Below are 17,647 nucleotides of genomic sequence, written 5' to 3'. Positions count from 1 at the left end.
AGCATGAATAGCCAATTTGAACATTATATAAATTAGATGTATGATTTTGTTTTGTAGAAGAGAAAGATAGTGTTTTCTTCGAATTTACAGATTTTAATTTATTGAAGAGATGAGACTTCTGATATTTTGATTTCAAACTTTGAACATTCTAATTGAATTGATGAGAATTTATTACAGCCCTTTCATTAGCTTCAAAACATATCATCATTGCCATGTGTCACGTTTGGAAGCAAATATACAATGTTGGACCTACTTACACTCAATTAATAGGATCAAATGGTGTGGTCGTGTGCTGAATGATATTGCAAAAGGAACTCTCTTTAATGGGCAATGGGGACTGCTAAGCATCCAAGTGTGCCAAGAGCCTACAGACATGTGTACAAGGTACATTGTGTAGACTAAACTATTTAAGTCAGAACTCTATAGGTCACCTGAAAAATGTAAATTGTAGTTCAACTGTATTTAACGCTCAGTTAAAATGATTGCTACGGCCGTTGCCCAGGATTACTGTTGAGGATCAGGCTCTCATTTTATGAGATGCAGATGCAGAATGACAGCTTTCAACAAATTGGCTGTTGTGCAGGACAACTCTTTTGTCATCCAGTCTCTATAACTGCATGTTCTAAACTTCTTTCTATTCAGATGACTGATTTAGGTGGAGTGGGACGCTGATGTTACTATTGGTGAGCACCTTGGCTAAGACAGCAAACCCATGAAATAGATGACCCTGTCCTGTTGTGATAAGAGAGATAATAATTTTACCAGCTCTCAAGCAAGTTGACAAATACAAATGTACTAATGTTTGGCTAACATTGTCACTGATAGATGATAGTTGTCTGAAACAATTCTATTAAAACCTTCCAGATTGTCAAGGAAGAGAAGCAGTTAGCTGATTTCTCTCTGTCCTGCTAATCCTGATGTTACCTGCTTTAGGGGACAGAATGTTATTGGAAATATCCAAGTACACTACAGTAACTCTACTAGAAGTGAAGCAGCTACCTTATTTTTATGTGGATGGTCTTCCACAGCACTTTAGGTGAAATTATATCAACAAAATGGAAAGGCAGATATATTAGGGACATTTAAGAAACTAGATAGACACATAGATGAAAGTGGGCTACGTAGGAGGGAAAAGTTAGATTGGTTTTAGGGAAGGTTAAAAGCTTGGCACAGCATCATGGGCCAAAGGCAATGTTCGATGTACTATATTCTCAGCCAAGTGCACTTACATTGCAGGGGCATACAAATGTGAGCTTTTAAACCAAAGCACTGCAGCTTGGTGAGCATATTACAAGGGAGGCTAGTAAATAGTAGGCAGTTCACTGGTTTTGTGTAATTTTCATGCCAGAAAGATTTTTCGATATTGAATCTGCTCTGTCAATATATGGATAACATCATATTGACTCATCATGAGCATTCCTGTACAAGTTAGTATAAATTGGTCCATATGCATAAACAAAATGCACTTTGTTGCCTGTGCACATTTCCCACTTGATTCCTATCACTCTCATTCCCTTATTTATTTCTCTGTAACTTGTTCTCTGTCACATGCCCATGAACTCTCCTTGAACTCAGAAGCTAATGGTGCTTAACGGTGACTCTTTTGCTTGCATCTGTGGAAACAGCTCTATTTCTATCTTTAATTTCTCTATTTTTCCCTTTCAGGGTTCTTTTGAAGACCCTGACCTGGAATTACATGCTAACTTCGGTTCTTTGTGGGAATGGGACCTGCTCTTGAGGTCTCATGCATGACTGTTATTCGAGATAAGTTCGCAGCCTAGAAGATTAACTCACCTTTGGAGTTCCGGGTTTTTGTGGATCTGAAGGCAGGCGGACTCGTGGTCGGAGCCTCTGCGGGGAGTCGGGGTGTTGTGGGAGACAGACAGACAGTTCTTTGGGCACAGGGCTTGGGAAAAGCAATGCAACAGACTTTTAACATTGTAAATCAGTGAGTTGTTTGTTATGTCTCCCTTCTTGCTGTGAAATGGAGGCACCTCTTTTTCCCTTATAAGGGAGAGAGAGCGCCTGTGGTGTGTTGAATTACTGGGTGAATGAATAGTCTTTGGGGTACTGCAAGTCTGTGTCTTTATTGATGCTTTGCTGCATGCTTGAGTGTTTGGTGGGGGGGGTGCCAATGCTTTTTTGCTGGTGGGGGAGGGGGGATTATTGCTTGCTGCTGCTTATGCATGGGGGGGCTTTAGGGTTCTAACATTTAACTGTCATTCATTCTTTGGGACACTCCTCTGTTTTTGTGGATGGTTGCGAAGAAAAAGCATTTCAAAATATATATTACATACATTTCTCTGACATTAAATATACCTTTGTAACCTTTGATTTTCCTGTCAAGAGTAATTTAAAGTGACAAATTAACCTGCCAAGCTACTTATGAGAACAAACCAGCGCTTCCCACGTGTTTACAGGCAGCACCCAAGGTCAGTGTCATACACCCGTCTCTGGAGAGGTGCTCCTGCTTGCTGGGCTGCTGGACTGTCCTGTCATTGATAAATATCAAAGGAATCAGTGCTCCTGGTGCCCAAGGAAAAAATACAACACAGTTCCTTCAATATGAGACATCATCATTTACAACTTCTCTTCTTTTCCTGTCATTCGGCCATTTTTCTCTTTACTTCATGTCTTCCACTCATAATGACAAGCTTAGCATGCAGCACTTTATTAAATGCCTCTTCACAGTTACATTTCTTTCATTTACATCTCCTTCATCAAAACATTCATAGAACATTTAGAATGCCACAGCACAGGCCCTTTGGCCCACAATGTTGTGCCAACATTTTCACATACTCTAAGATCGATGTATCCCTTCCCTGCTGCATAACAATCCATTATTTATTTTTAAATTTGATTTATTGAGATACAGTGTGGGGCCTTCAGGCACTTTGAGCTCTGATGCCCAGCAAACCCCAATTTAACCCGACTCTAATCATGGGATAATTTACAATGACCAATTAACCTATGAACCAGTGCACCTTTGGACTGTGGGAGGAAACCAGAGCACCCAGAGGAAATCCAGGCGATCACAGGGAGAACATACTAACTCCTTACAGACAGTAGTGGGCCTATCAAGTTTGTTAAATATCATTCGCTTTTTGACTGAATATGCTGGAATATGGAGTCCAGATGACAGGTCACTGACTGTCCACTTCCTTCTCCAGATGCTGACTTATCCACTGAGTTCCTCTGGCAGCTTGACTTTTCACTTTTAAACAACTTAATTTTGGAGTTGTGTCATAGAAGTGTGAAGTTGGGGGAGATCTATCAGAGATCAGGAATTGTCAGGAATTGACGTGGATTAGCTAAGATAGGCAGGCAAATGACACTTAAAGGGTTGACGGTGGAAATGCAATAGCAAGCATTTAAAGATCCCATGGATGAACTACAACAATTGTTCATCCCAGTTTGGCAAAGAATAAATCCAGGAAGGTAGTGCACCCGTGGCTGACAAGGGAAATTAGGGATAGTATCAATTCCAAAGAAGAAGCATACAAATTAGCCAGAAAAAGTGGCTCACCTGAGGACTGGAAGAAATTCAGAGGAGGACAAAGGGCTTAATTAGGAAGGAGAGAAAAGATTATGAGAGAAAACTGGCAGGGAACATAAAAACTGACTGTAAAAGCTTTTATAGATATGTGAAAAGAAAAAGATTGGTTAAGACAAATGTAGGTCCCCTACAGACAGAAACAGATGAATTGATTATGGGGAGCAAGGACATGGCAGACCAATTGAATAACTACTTTGATTCTGTCTTCACTAAGGGGGACATAAATAATCTTCCAGAAATAGTAAGGGACAGAGGGTCCAGTGAGATGGAGGAACTGAGGGAAATACATTTTAGTAGGGAAGTGGTGTTAGGTAAATTGAAGGGATTAAAGGCAGATAAATCCCCAGGGCCAGATGGTCTGCATCCCAGAGTGCTTAAGGAAGTAGCCCAAGAAATAGTGGATGCATTAGTGATAATTTTTCAAAACTCTTTAGATTCTGGACTAGTTCCTGAGGATTGGAGGGTGGCTAATGTAACCCCATTTTTTAAAAAAAGGAGGGAGAGAGAAACAGGGGAAATATAGACTGGTTAGCCTAACATTGGTGGTGGGGAAAATGCTAGAGTCAGTTATCAAAAATGTGACAACAACGCATTTGGAAAGCGGTGAAATCATTGGACAAAGTCAGCATGGATTTGTGAAAGGAAAATCATGTCTGACAAATCTCATAGAATTTTTTGAGGATGTAACTAGTAGAGTGGATAGGGGAGAACCAGTGGATGTGGTATATTTGGATTTTCAAAAGGCTTTTGACAAGGTCCCACACAGGAGATTAGTGTGCAAATTTAAAGCACAAGGTATTGGGGGTAAGGTATTGATGTGGATAGAGAATTGGTTAGCAGACAGGAAGCAAAGAGTGGGAATAAACAGGACCTTTTCAGAATGGCAGGCAGTGATTAGTGGGGTACCACAAGGCTCAGTGCTGGGACCCCAGTTGTTTACAATATATATTAATGACTTAGATGAGGGAATTAAGTGCAGCATCTCCAAGCTTGCGGATGACACGAAGCTGGGCGGCGGTGTTAGCTGTGAGGAGGATGTTAAGAGGATTCAGGGTGACTTGGATAATTTAGGTGAGTGGGCAAATTCATGGCAGATGCAATTTAATGTGGATAAATGTGAAGTTATCCACTTTGGTGGCAAAAACAGGAAAACAGATTATTATCTGAATGGTGGCTGATTAGGAAAAGAGGAGGTGCAATGAGACCTGGGTGTCATTATACACCAGTCATTGAAAGTGGGCATGCAGGTACAGCAGGTGGTGAAAAAGGCAAATGGTATGCTGGCATTTATAGCAAGAGAATTCGAGTACAGGAGTAGGGAGGTACTACTGCAGTTGTACAAGGCCTTGATAAGACCACACTTGGAGTATTGTGTGCAGTTTTGGTCCCCTAATCTGAGGAAAGACATCCTTGCCACAGAGGGAGTACAAAGAAGGTTCACCAGATTGATTCCTGGGATGGCAGGACTTTCATATGATGAAAGACTGGATCAACTAGGCTTATACCCGTTGGAATTTAGAAGATTGAGGGGGGATCTTATTGAAACGTATAAAATCCTAAAGGGATTGGACAGGCTAGATGCAGGAAGATTGTTCCCGATGTTGAGGAAGTCCAGAACGAGGGGTCACAGTTTGAGGATAAAGGGGAAGCCTTTTAGGACCGAGATTAGGAAAAACTTCTTCATACAGAGAGTGGTGAACCTGTGGAATTCTCTGCCACAGGAAACAGTTGAGGCCAGTTCATTGGCTATATTTAAGAGGGAGTTAGATATGGCCCTTGTGGCTACGGGGGTCAGGGGGTATGGAGGGAAGGCTGGGGCGGGGTTCTGAGTTGGATGATCAGCCATGATCATAATAAATGGCAGTGCAGGCTCGAAAGGCCGAATGGCCTACTCCTGCACCTATTTTCTATGTTTCTATGTTTCCATGTCAGTGGTGTGCTTGGTGATCCTAGCAGTAAATCACTGAGTAGGAGCACGTTCCTTGGGTAGATTATAGAAAGGGTGAAGGTGATGTTAATAGATTATCTTGTTAGGCCAGAAGGAAACACCCTTAATTTTTCTGGCCAACAAATGGTGCTGTTGAAACACTTAGCCTAAATGGATCTTCCAGTTGTAACTTGTTTCCAGCTGCTGAGTCCCAGCCAATTTAATTTTAAAATAGCAACGATATAAAGGTAAAATCACACAACACATTCAGAGAGTTCAATGACAAATTTGCCTCCTGAGAACGGTGTGTCACATCCTTCTTGACCTGTCTCTGTTAATATTAGAAGTAGGTGGCTTCAAGTTAAGATTGGTTGCTTTTATTGATTTTAAATATTTTATATATAATATTTTATATTATTTTAAATACTCCATCCATCTTAAACCAAAAAAAACCTATTTTGAGGCAAACCCTTCTCCTTTGTTCTGCAATGTTACTGGAACTCTGAGAAGTAGTTTTTTTTAATCTCAGGGACTGTTATTGTTGATAAAGGCTTGTTAGCTTTTAAAGGTAAATTAATTTGATATTAAGCACCTCTCTTCGGTTGTTCCCACCACTCATCGCTTGATCCACTTTCAAAATCTTACAAAAAACATGCTCATCAAAGTACATTGTAAAACTCTAAAAAATAAATGTGGAACACATGGAAAATTTGGTTTCAAAATAAGGAAAAATATATGTTCAGGATATCTCCACTGTGCACTCTGATCTTCAGGCTTTCTCAGGTTAGCCAAAGCACTTCTGAATGAAAGCAAAATGGAACACAAAAAGAATAGCTTAATTAATTCAGTGTGGCACTGTAACCTATTTTAGCTACATTTGACTATAAATGGATTAGCACTGCAATTGAATGTGCTTCATCTTTTTCTTGCTTCAAGAGAAAACAGATAATTCAATATCAATAAAAATAATATATTTGCATAGTTACAAAGTGTGATATTTTAGTGTAATTAGTTTCATGTAATATTTTGTTCTAAAATCAAAGTATCGATAAGGTAAAGATGAATGCGGAGATATCTTCTTTTCCATTTGTTTAAAGCTGAAATGCGATGTTAATGTTCATTTCGAGAGGACTGGAATATAAAAATGAGGATTTAATGCTGAGGTTTTATGAGGCATTGGCTAGCCCACATTTAGAATACTGTGATCAGCTTGGGCTCCATAATTAAGAAAGGATGTGGTGGCATTGGGGAGAGTCCAGAGGAGGTTTGCAAGAATGATCCTGGGAATGAAAAGGTTAATGTATGAGAAGCTTTTGATGGCACTGAGTTTATATTCACTGGAGTTTCGAAAAATGATGGCGATCTCATTAAAACCTACTGTCTATTGAAAGGCTTAGATAGAGGATGTTTCCATTAGTAGAACCAGAGGGCAAAGCTTCAGAATATAAGAATGTCCCTTTAGAACAGAGATGAATAGCAATTTATTTAGCCAAAGTGTGTAATCAAATTAAAATCAGAATTGTGCATTGCCATAGCAGCAGATTACCTGCCCAAGAGCAGAACATTTAAATCTGAAATGAATGTCATTATTGTATAGTCATGAAAAAAATAAACTGATATATATGTCTTTATCAGACTCATCCTGATTTGAAGCAGCTTTGTTGAAGGAACTCCAGCCTGAAGCATTAACTCTGTTTCTTTTTCTGATCGGCTGAGCAGTACCGGGGCCCCTGGGCTGGAGGCCCTGTTGGGCTCCTGCCGACACCGTAAAATGCTGCTGTACCAAGCAAAAAAAGGCAAGAACAAGAGCAAAGGTCGTACTGGTCTAAATATCAAAGCTGTGGACCAAGACATTGGTTTAGTACAATACGTAGGCTATAAACTTACAGGCCTTAAAAGGGAGGATAGAAAGTAATGCAGGTTCTTAGTTTGAAGGACAGCATCTAAAGCACTCAAAAATTAACCTAGGCTTAGTTGGCTTAGTACAGTTGAGGGAGACAAAGTATGATGTACCCAATCTTAAATCTTCATTTAGCTATTGCTGTACATACCATTGGCCTTATTTCTCAAACAATGCCAAAGCATTTTTATCTAGGTGTTTTTCTCAACTGTGTGTTCTGAGAAAGTAAAATGGAAACGAGAGACAAAAAGGCCAAGAGAGATGGCACTTGTAATATTTATGTGATACTACTGTGGTCCTTTTAAACACTTCCCGTCTCTCCAGCGCGCGTGTGTGTGCGCCAAGGAGTGTTTAAAAGGACCGCTGTAGGATCCTCCAGCAAACGCCATGGGCAAGGAGAAAGTCCACATCAACATTCTCGTGATTGGTCATGTAGATTCTGGGAAGTCCACCACCACCGGGCACCTGATCTACAAATGTGGCGGAATCGACAAGAAAACCATCCAGAAGTTTGAGAAGGAAGCAGCCGAGATGGGCAAAGGTTCTTTCAAGTATGCCTGGGTGTTGGACAAGTTGAAGGCTGAACGTGAAAGTGGCATTACCATTGACATTTCTCTCTGGAAATTTGAAACCAGCAAGTATTATATCACCATCATTGATGCCCCTGGGCATCGAGACTTCATTAAGAACATGATTACAGGTACTTCACAGGCTGACTGTGCTGTACTGGTTGTTGCTGCTGGAGTAGGTGAGTTTGAGGCTGGCATATCCAAGAATGGCCAGACACAGGAACGGCCCTGCTGGCATACACTCTGGGTGTGAAGCAACTCATTGTTGGAGTAAATAAGATGGATTCTACTGAACCACCATACAGTCAAAAGAGATACGATGAGATTGTCAAGGAAGTCACTACCTACATCAAGAAAATTGGTTACAACCCAGATAATGTGGCATTTGTACCAATCTCTGGCTGGCATGGTGACAACATGTTGGATTCTAGTTCTACTATGACATGGTTCAAAGGCTGGAAGATCAACCATAAGGAAGGTAGTGCTAATGGAGTTACTCTTCTGGAAGCTCTGGATTCTATTTTGTCACCTCAACGACCAACAGAGAAACCTCTTCGTCTCCCACTTCAAGATGTCTACAAAATTGGCGGTATTGGTACTGTACCAGTGGGTCGTGTTGAAACTGGTCTTTTGAAGCCTGGAATGGTAGTTACTTTTGCACCTGTTAATGTCACAACAGAAGTGAAGTCTGTTGAAATGCATCACAAAGCCCTATCTGAAGCTTTGCCTGGTGACAGTGTTGGCTTCAAAGTTAAAAATGTCTCTGTAAAAGATATTTGTCGTGGCAATGTTGCTGGGGACAGCAACAATGATCCCACTTCTGACACCATGTAATATTTATGTGACTCAGACACCGGTGTAGATTGAACAACCAACCTTTATTCACCAGACTTCCATTTTTTAAAACCCTTTTCCCACGTCCTGACGTCATACGCACTCTGATACTACGAATACTCACACAATACATTACAGCACTATGGCAAACTAGGAAACTTTACAATACTCCAAGAATCTTTTTGAAAAATGAGATCTAGCACATACTAACCTATTGCCGTGCTGTGTGGCTTGCAGAGTAAAGACTACTTATTACTTACTAGGTTTGTAAACAGTCAACTATTAGCCTATTCCCACAAAAACAGGAACAGCACTGACACACAAGCCTAGATACTTGCAAAGTCAGATGCTTGTTTTTCAAAATTAAAGCCTAGTTCTTCTGGATTTCTTCACAGCAAAGTCCTTGATCAGATCACTAAAATCCAGTTTCCAAACAAGATCACTTTCAAGTGACATCGGAGTAAGATGATTCAGCCTGTCCTGTCCATTGTGGACCTGAGCCTGTTCTAGCTTGAGCTTGGAGGAAGATCGCTCACCACTTGCATTTGTGACGGGGAGAGTCAGGTAAAGACTCAAAGCAATGCTTACATTTGGGAAGATGACCTGCAAGTTTTTTTTCTCTGAGGAAGCATAAAAGCTCTGTCGCAGATGAAATATCTTTGCCACTTACAAATTCCCTGAAATGGACAATCTCCTCCACAAAGTCTAACTTCAGGTCAGCTGAATATCAGCTTTGGAGATCGGATGCTCTCTTGTGCACATCTTGTACAGGGAGAGAAGGGATATTGTTTAGGATGCCAAATGTGTTGTTAAGGTCATTATATGATGCAAATCCGCAATCAATTTCTGCAAGTAATCTCAAACAACAGGAATTCTGCAGATGCTGGAAATTCAAGCAACATACATCAAAGTTGCTGGTGAACGCAGCAGGCCAGGCAGCATCTATAGGAAGAGGTGCAGTCGACGTTTCAGGCCGAGACCCTTCGTCAGGACTAACTGAAGGAAGAGTGAGTAAGGGATTTGAAAGCTGGAGGGGGAGGGGGAGATGCAAAATGATAGGAGAAGACAGGAGGGGGAGGGATGGAGCCGAGAGCTGGACAGGTGATAGGCAGAAGGGGATACGAGAGGATCATGGGACAGGAGGTCCGGGAAGAAAGACGGGGGGGGTGACCCAGAGGATGGGCAAGAGGTATATTCAGAGGGACAGAGGGAGAAAAAGGAGAGTGAGAGAAAGAATGTGTGCATTAAAAAGAGTAACAGATGGGGTACGAGGGGGAGGTGGGGCCTAGCGGAAGTTAGAGAAGTCAATGTTCATGCCATCAGGTTGGAGGCTACCCAGACGGAATATAAGGTGTTGTTCCTCCAACCTGAGTGTGGCTTCATCTTTACAGTAGAGGAGGCCGTGGATAGACATGTCAGAATGGGAATGGGATGTGGAATTAAAATGTGTGGCCACTGGGAGATCCTGCTTTCTCTGGCGGACAGAGCGTAGCTGTTCAGCAAAGCGGTCTCCCAGTCTGCGTCGGGTATAATTAATAATTTCTCCTTTTGCTCCTCCCATTTCCTCCAAACTAAAGGTGTAGCTATGGGCACCCGTATGGGTCCTAGCTATGCCTGCCTTTTTGTTGGGTTTGTGGAACAATCTATGTTCCGTGCCTATTCTGGTATCTGTCCCCCACTTTTCCTTCGCTACATCGACGACTGCATTGGCGCTGCTTCCTGCACGCATGCAGAACTCGTTGACTTTATTAACTTTGCCTCCAACTTTCACCCTGCCCTCAAGTTTACCTGGTCCATTTCTGACACCTCCCTCCCCTTTCTACATCTTTCTGTCTCTGTCTCTGGAGACAGCTTATCCACTGATGTCTACTATAAGCCTACTGACTCTCACAACTATCTGGACTATTCCTCTTCTCACCCTGTCTCTTGCAAAAACGCCATCCCCTTCTCGCAATTCCTCCGTCTCCGCCGCATCTGCTCTCAGGATGAGGCTTTTCATTCTAGGACGAGGGAGATGTCTTCATTTTTTAAAGAAAGGGGCTTCCCTTCCTCCACTATCAACTCTGCTCTTAAACGCATCTCCCCCATTTCACGTACATCTGCTCTCACTCCATCCTCCCACCACCCCACTAGGAATAGCGTTCCCCTGGTCCTCACCTACCACCCCACCAGCCTCCGGGTCCAATATATTATTCTCCGTAACTTCCGCCACCTCCAACGGGATCCCACCACTAAGCATATCTTTCCCTCCCCGCCTCTCTCTGCATTCCGCAGGGATTGCTCCCTACACAACTCCCTTGTCCATTCGTCCCCCCCATCCCTCCCCAGTGATCTCCCTCCTGGCACTTATCCGTGTAAGCGGAACAAGTGCTACACATGCCCTTACACTTCCTCCCTTACCACCATTCAGGGCCCCAAACAGTCCTTCCAGGTGAGGCATCACTTCACCTGTGAGTCGACTGGGGTGATATACTGCGTCCGGTGCTCCCGATGTGGCCTTTTATATATTGGTGAGACCCGACGCAGACTGGGAGACCGCTTTGCTGAACATCTACGCTCTGTCCGCCAGAGAAAGCAGGATCTCCCAGTGGCCACACATTTTAATTCCACATCCCATTCCCATTCTGACATGTCTATCCACGGCCTCCTCTACTGTAAAGATGAAGCCACACTCAGGTTGGAGGAACAACACCTTATATTCCGTCTGGGTAGCCTCCAACCTGATGGCATGAACATTGACTTCTCTAACTTCCGCTAGGCCCCACCTCCCCCTCGTACCCCAGCTGTTACTCATTTTTATACACACATTCTTTCTCTCACTCTCCTTTTTCTCCCTCTGTCCCTCTGAATATACCTCTTGCCCATCCTCTGGGTCACCCCCCCCATCTTTCTCCCTAGGCCTCCTGTCCCATGATCCTCTCGTACCCCCTTTTGCCTATCACCTGTCCAGCTCTCGGCTCTATCCCTCCCCCTCCTGTCTTCTCCTATCATTTTACATCTCCCCCTCCCCCTCCAGCTTTCAAATCCCTTACTCACTCTTCCTTCAGTTAGTCCTGACGAAGGGTCTCGGCCTGAAACGTCGACTGCGCCTCTTCCTATAGATGCTGCCTGGCCTGCTGCGTTCACCAGCAACTTTGATGTATGTTGCTTGAATTTCCAGCATCTGCAGAATTCCTGTTGTTTGCGTTTAAATTCACTACTGCGAAGCCTCTTCCGGTGATGCCTACACCGAAGAAGTTTAGCTCCTCTCTTCGACGGGAGTTCAGTGAAACCATCTCTCACTGCTCCCCATCTGTGATTTCTTCGGCTCTTCAACTTTTCGACCAGACTTTGACTCAAACTCGCTATCACTGCCATGTATCCTTTCTTGGAACGTGCCTCCATCGCCAACTTACTCCAGTTGGCTTTAGGATTCGTTTCCAAGCCTCTCAATTTGGACCTTCTGAGGGTCCCAGGTACTCACATTTCATTGACTCTGCCTCTCGCCGCTTCTCCCGTCAAGCTCTGAAGGCGACGCTCTCCGCCATGAGGAGGTACTTGGTGTCCCTATCCCAGACCCTTCCACACCTTTGGGACACTTTCTTCGCCGTCTGTAATGGTCCTACCCGCTATTTCATCCTCCGTCGGATCCACGCCTGCAATCGCCGTTTTTTTGACTTTGTCATGTTAGGCAAAGATCGCAAGATCTTACATCTACGGACTGCAGAGCCTGCCGGCCCCGACGCTAGCAGGCATGAACTTTCGGTTGCGGCCTTTGCCGTTGGTCTCGGCGGCTCCAACACCTCAGGACATATTCAAAACCCGGACTCCAGCAACGACCATGGAGACATTCAAAGCGATAGCGCAACCACCAACTGCGACTCCAGCCTTGAACTCCAGGCCGGGTCTTTATGTGCTGCTGTTGTGACTCCCGTCTCCCCTTCCCCCACCACCACTCCGCAGCCCCGTCTTCCTCAGATTCCACCGTCAACTCCTGGGCCCTCAGAGGCTCCATCTTCCTCTCACCCCAACCCTGCCCTCTCCATTGACACACCCAGCCTCCCCCCTCCCCCCTCTGATCCCAGCTCTCATCCATGCCGGGTCTTTACCATCCCCTCCGACCTTCAACTGTCGGAGGCAGAACGCTCTGTTCTCAGTAAGGGCCTCACGTTTGTCCCCCTTCGCCCACACCTCAGCGAGTTCCGTGTTCGCCATGATGCGGAACTTTTCTTCCGCCGTCTCCGTCTCTGAGCCTACTTCTTCAGCAAGGACTCTTCCACCCCCACTGATGACCCCTTCTCCCGTCTTCATCCCTCCTCTTCTTCATGGACACCCCGCTCTGGTCTTCTGCCTGCTCTGGATCTCTTTATTGCCAACTGCCGACGGGACATCAACCGTCTCGACTTCACCGCACCTTGTCCCCATTCCAACCTCACTCCTTCGGAACGCTCTGCTCTCCACTCCCTCCGCACTAATCCTAACATTATTATTAAACCCGCTGATAAGGGGGGTGCTGTTGTAGTCTGGCGTACTGACCTCTACCTTGCTGAGGCACAGCGACAACTCGCGGATACCTCCTCTTATTTACCCCTCGATCGTGACCCCACTAAGGAGCACCAGGCCATTGTCTCCCACACTATCAACGACTTTATCCGCTCAGGGGATCTCCCATCCACTGCTACCAACCTTATAGTTCCCACACCCCGCACTTCCCGTTTCTACCTCCTACCCAAGATCCACAAACCTGCCTGTCCTGGCCGACCTATTGTCTCAGCTTGCTCCTGCCCCACCGAACTCGTTTCTGCATACCTCGACACTGTTTTATCACCCCTTGTTCAATCCCTTCCGACCTATGTTCGTGACACTTCTCACGCTCTTAAACTTTTCGATGATTTTAAGTTCCCTGGCCCCCACCGCTTTATTTTCACCTTGGATGTCCAGTCCCTATATACTTCCATCCCCCATCAGGAAGGTCTCAAAGCTCTACGCTTCTTTTTGGATTCCAGACCTAATCAGTTCCCCTCTACCACCACTCTGCTCCGTCTAGCAGAATTAGTCCTTACTCTTAATAATTTCTCCTTTTGCTCCTCCCATTTCCTCCAAACTAAAGGTGTAGCTATGGGCACCCGTATGGGTCCTAGCTATGCCTGCCTTTTTGTTGGGTTTGTGGAACAATCTATGTTCCGTGCCTATTCTGGTATCTGTCCCCCACTTTTCCTTCGCTACATCGACGACTGCATTGGCGCTGCTTCCTGCACGCATGCAGAACTCGTTGACTTTATTAACTTTGCCTCCAACTTTCACCCTGCCCTCAAGTTTACCTGGTCCATTTCTGACACCTCCCTCCCCTTTCTAGATCTTTCTGTCTCTGTCTCTGGAGACAGCTTATCCACTGATGTCTACTATAAGCCTACTGACTCTCACAACTATCTGGACTATTCCTCTTCTCACCCTGTCTCTTGCAAAAACGCCATCCCCTTCTCGCAATTCCTCCGTCTCCGCCACATCTGCTCTCAGGATGAGGCTTTTCATTCTAGGACGAGGGAGATGTCTTCATTTTTTAAAGAAAGGGGCTTCCCTTCCTCCACTATCAACTCTGCTCTTAAACGCATCTCCCCCATTTCATGTACATCTGCTCTCACTCCATCCTCCCACCACCCCACTAGGAATAGGGTTCCCCTGGTCCTCACCTACCACCCCACCAGCCTCCGGGTCCAACATATTATTCTCCGTAACTTCCGCCACCTCCAACGGGATCCCACCACTAAGCATATCTTTCCCTCCCCGCCTCTCTCTGCATTCCGCAGGGATTGCTCCCTACACAACTCCCTTGTCCATTCGTCCCCCCCATCCCTCCCCAGTGATCTCCCTCCTGGCACTTATCCGTGTAAGCGGAACAAGTGCTACACATGCCCTTACACTTCCTCCCTTACCACCATTCAGGGCCCCAAACAGTCCTTCCAGGTGAGGCATCACTTCACCTGTGAGTCGACTGGGGTGATATACTGCGTCCGGTGCTCCCGATGTGGCCTTTTATATATTGGTGAGACCCGACGCAGACTGGGAGACCGCTTTGCTGAACATCTACGCTCTGTCCGCCAGAGAAAGCAGGATCTCCCAGTGGCCACACATTTTAATTCCACATCCCATTCCCATTCTGACATGTCTATCCACGGCCTCCTCTACTGTAAAGATGAAGCCACACTCAGGTTGGAGGAACAACACCTTATATTCCGTCTGGGTAGCCTCCAACCTGATGGCATGAACATTGACTTCTCTAACTTCCGCTAGGCCCCACCTCCCCCTCGTACCCCATCTGTTACTCTTTTTAATGCACACATTCTTTCTCTCACTCTCCTTTTTCTCCCTCTGTCCCTCTGAATATACCCCTTGCCCATCCTCTGGGTCACCCCCCCCCGTCTTTCTTCCCGGACCTCCTGTCCCATGATCCTCTCGTATCCCCTTCTGCCTATCACCTGTCCAGCTCTCGCTCCATCCCTCCCCCTCCTGTCTTCTCCTATCATTTTGTATCTCCCCCTCCCCCTCCAGCTTTCAAATCCCTTACTCACTCTTCCTTCAGTTAGTCCTGACGAAGGGTCTCGGCCTGAAACGTCGACTGCACCTCTTCCTATAGATGCTGCCTGGCCTGCTGCGTTCACCAGCAACTTTGATGTATGTTGTCTGCAAGTAATCTATCCATCATGACCAAGAAAACAGTAGCTGAGAATTTTACTCTGGCTGACAAGCTAACATCAGGTGTTGTGAATTCATCCAGAAAGGCTTTACGTTCTCTTTGTCATTGGGTGTCTTCTTTGTACACTTGTGAGATTGTTGGAGACATAGTTTTAGCTTGGGTCTCAAGAGTATCAAATTGATCATGCAAGCTTGCTATGTATCCCTGTAGTGATCTCACCAAATCCACAGCATTAGACAGGTCTAGGTTTATGACTTGCAATGCAACACTTGCACTTTCAAAGTGCTGAAGAATGCTGAAGTTTCAAAGATGGACTGACGGTTACCATCACTGAAGATGCGGCATGCAAAACAAAACACACAGCCAGAGGAAGGGGAGTAAAAGAGTCATTGCTTTGATATGTACTCACCATTTACGAGCTTGCGCTTGCTGGTAAATGGTGAGTACATATCAAGGCAATGAAGTGAAATTTGGAGAAAAAACGTCTCTGCTGTTTTTATACTTATTCCGAAGCTTTGATATCCACATCCTTATTCTGGCAGGACTCCAGCCCTTTCTTAGCCCAGTGTGCTCGGACTGAATCATCTAACATTTCCTTTCCCCAGCGAGCAGGATCAGTGCTGTAAGGATCCTCAGTAGCGGTAATGTTAACATTAACGGCAACCCGACGGTTGTTTGGAGGCCTTTGTGGTCGGGAATCCCAAAGTCGTGCTCTCTGCCTCTTCATCATTAGTTGCTGACTGTGGCAAGGATAGTGGTCCTTTGCTAACGCTGGTGCTAGCGCTAGCTGTTGAACAAGTCTCCATTTGTCCACCAGTCTCAGACTATGACAAGAGCGATGGTACTGCTGCATCATGGAGAACAGGTTTAAAATATTCTGTCAATCTGAATGTCGTTTTTAATGCCTCTTTCTCACGGTCCCCTTTTTCTTGTTTCTTTTTTCTTTTCTGTGCTCCACTCCCGTATTTAATTTTGTCTGCCATGATGATAGCTACCTATTTTGGGCCCCTCTGCAGCTCTGGCCCCTGGGTTGCAGCCCAGACTAGCCCTGCCTAAAGTCTGGCCCTGCTGCTGGGTGTCTTCAGCATTTTCTGTTTATATCCCAGATTTTCAGAATCTTCAATGGGATCCCACCACCATGTACATCTTTTCCTTCCCCCCCGCCCACTTTCTGCTTTCCATAGGGATCGCTCCCTAGCGACTCTTTTGTCCATTTGTCCCTCCCCACTGACCTCCCTCCTGGCACTTATCCTTGCAAGTGGAACAAGTGCTACACCTGCCCGTACACCTCCTCCCTCACCACCATTCAGGGCCCCAAACAGTTCTTCCAGGTGAGATCCACATATGAGCCTGTTGGGGTCATCTACTCTATCCGGTGCTCCTGTTGTGGCCTCCTGTATATCAGTGAGACCCGACACAGATTGGGTGACAGCTTCGCCTAGCACCTATGCTCTGACCGTCACAAAAAGTGGGATCTCCCTGTGGCCACCCATTTTAATTCCACTTCCCATTCCCGTTCCGACGTGTCAATCCATGGCCTCCTCTACTGTTGTGATGAGGCCACAGTCAGGTTGAAGGGACAATACCTTATACTCCGTCTGAGTGGCCTCCAAACTGATGGCATGAACATTGATTTCTCAAACTTCAGGTAATGGCCCCCCCACCCCTTTCCTTCACCATCTGCCGTTCCTATTTCCCTCTCTCACTTTATCTCCTTACCTGCTCATTGCCTCCCTCTGGTGTTCCTCCCCCTTTTCTTTCTTCCAGGGCCTTCTGTACTCTTCTATCAGATTTCCTCTTCTCTAGTCCTGTATCCCTTTCACCAACCTACTTCCCAGCTCTTTACTTCACCCCTCCCCCTTCCAGTTTCACCTATCACCTACTACCTTGTATTTCTTCCTCCCCTCCCCCAACTTCTTACTCTGACTTCTCATCTTTCTTTCTCCAGTCCTGATGAAGGGCCTTGGCCTGAAATGTTGACTGCATTCTTTTCTGTAGTTACTGCCTGGCCTGCAAGTTCCTCCAACATTTTGTGTGTGTAGCTTTTCTGAGGTTTTATTGATTTCCATCCTGCTCCAAAATAGTCAGACACTGACCATGGACACAGTTAGAAAGTGTTAGCTGTGAGGTCCTGATAGGCTAAGTTGGTACCCAGTGAGCCTAGTCATTCAGCAACTCTTGTAGTCAT

At 45.2% G+C, this 17,647-nt stretch overlaps 1 protein-coding gene across 1 annotated transcript; it reads left to right on the top strand.

The window, feature by feature from the left end:
- Positions 1–7,696: 7,696 nt before the first annotated feature.
- LOC134344353 (elongation factor 1-alpha 1-like) lies at positions 7,697–8,341 on the top strand. Its single transcript, XM_063043997.1, has one exon. It carries the CDS (start codon positions 7,771–7,773, stop codon positions 8,203–8,205), a length of 435 nt encoding a protein of 144 aa, XP_062900067.1. The 5' UTR covers positions 7,697–7,770; the 3' UTR covers positions 8,206–8,341.
- Positions 8,342–17,647: the final 9,306 nt, after the last annotated feature.

This window comes from Mobula hypostoma, chromosome 3 (genome assembly GCF_963921235.1).
Source record: "Mobula hypostoma chromosome 3, sMobHyp1.1, whole genome shotgun sequence".
NCBI lineage: Eukaryota > Metazoa > Chordata > Chondrichthyes > Myliobatiformes > Myliobatidae > Mobula > Mobula hypostoma.
Note: the sequence above shows the minus strand (reverse complement) of the source record. Positions and strands in the feature narration are given on the sequence as shown.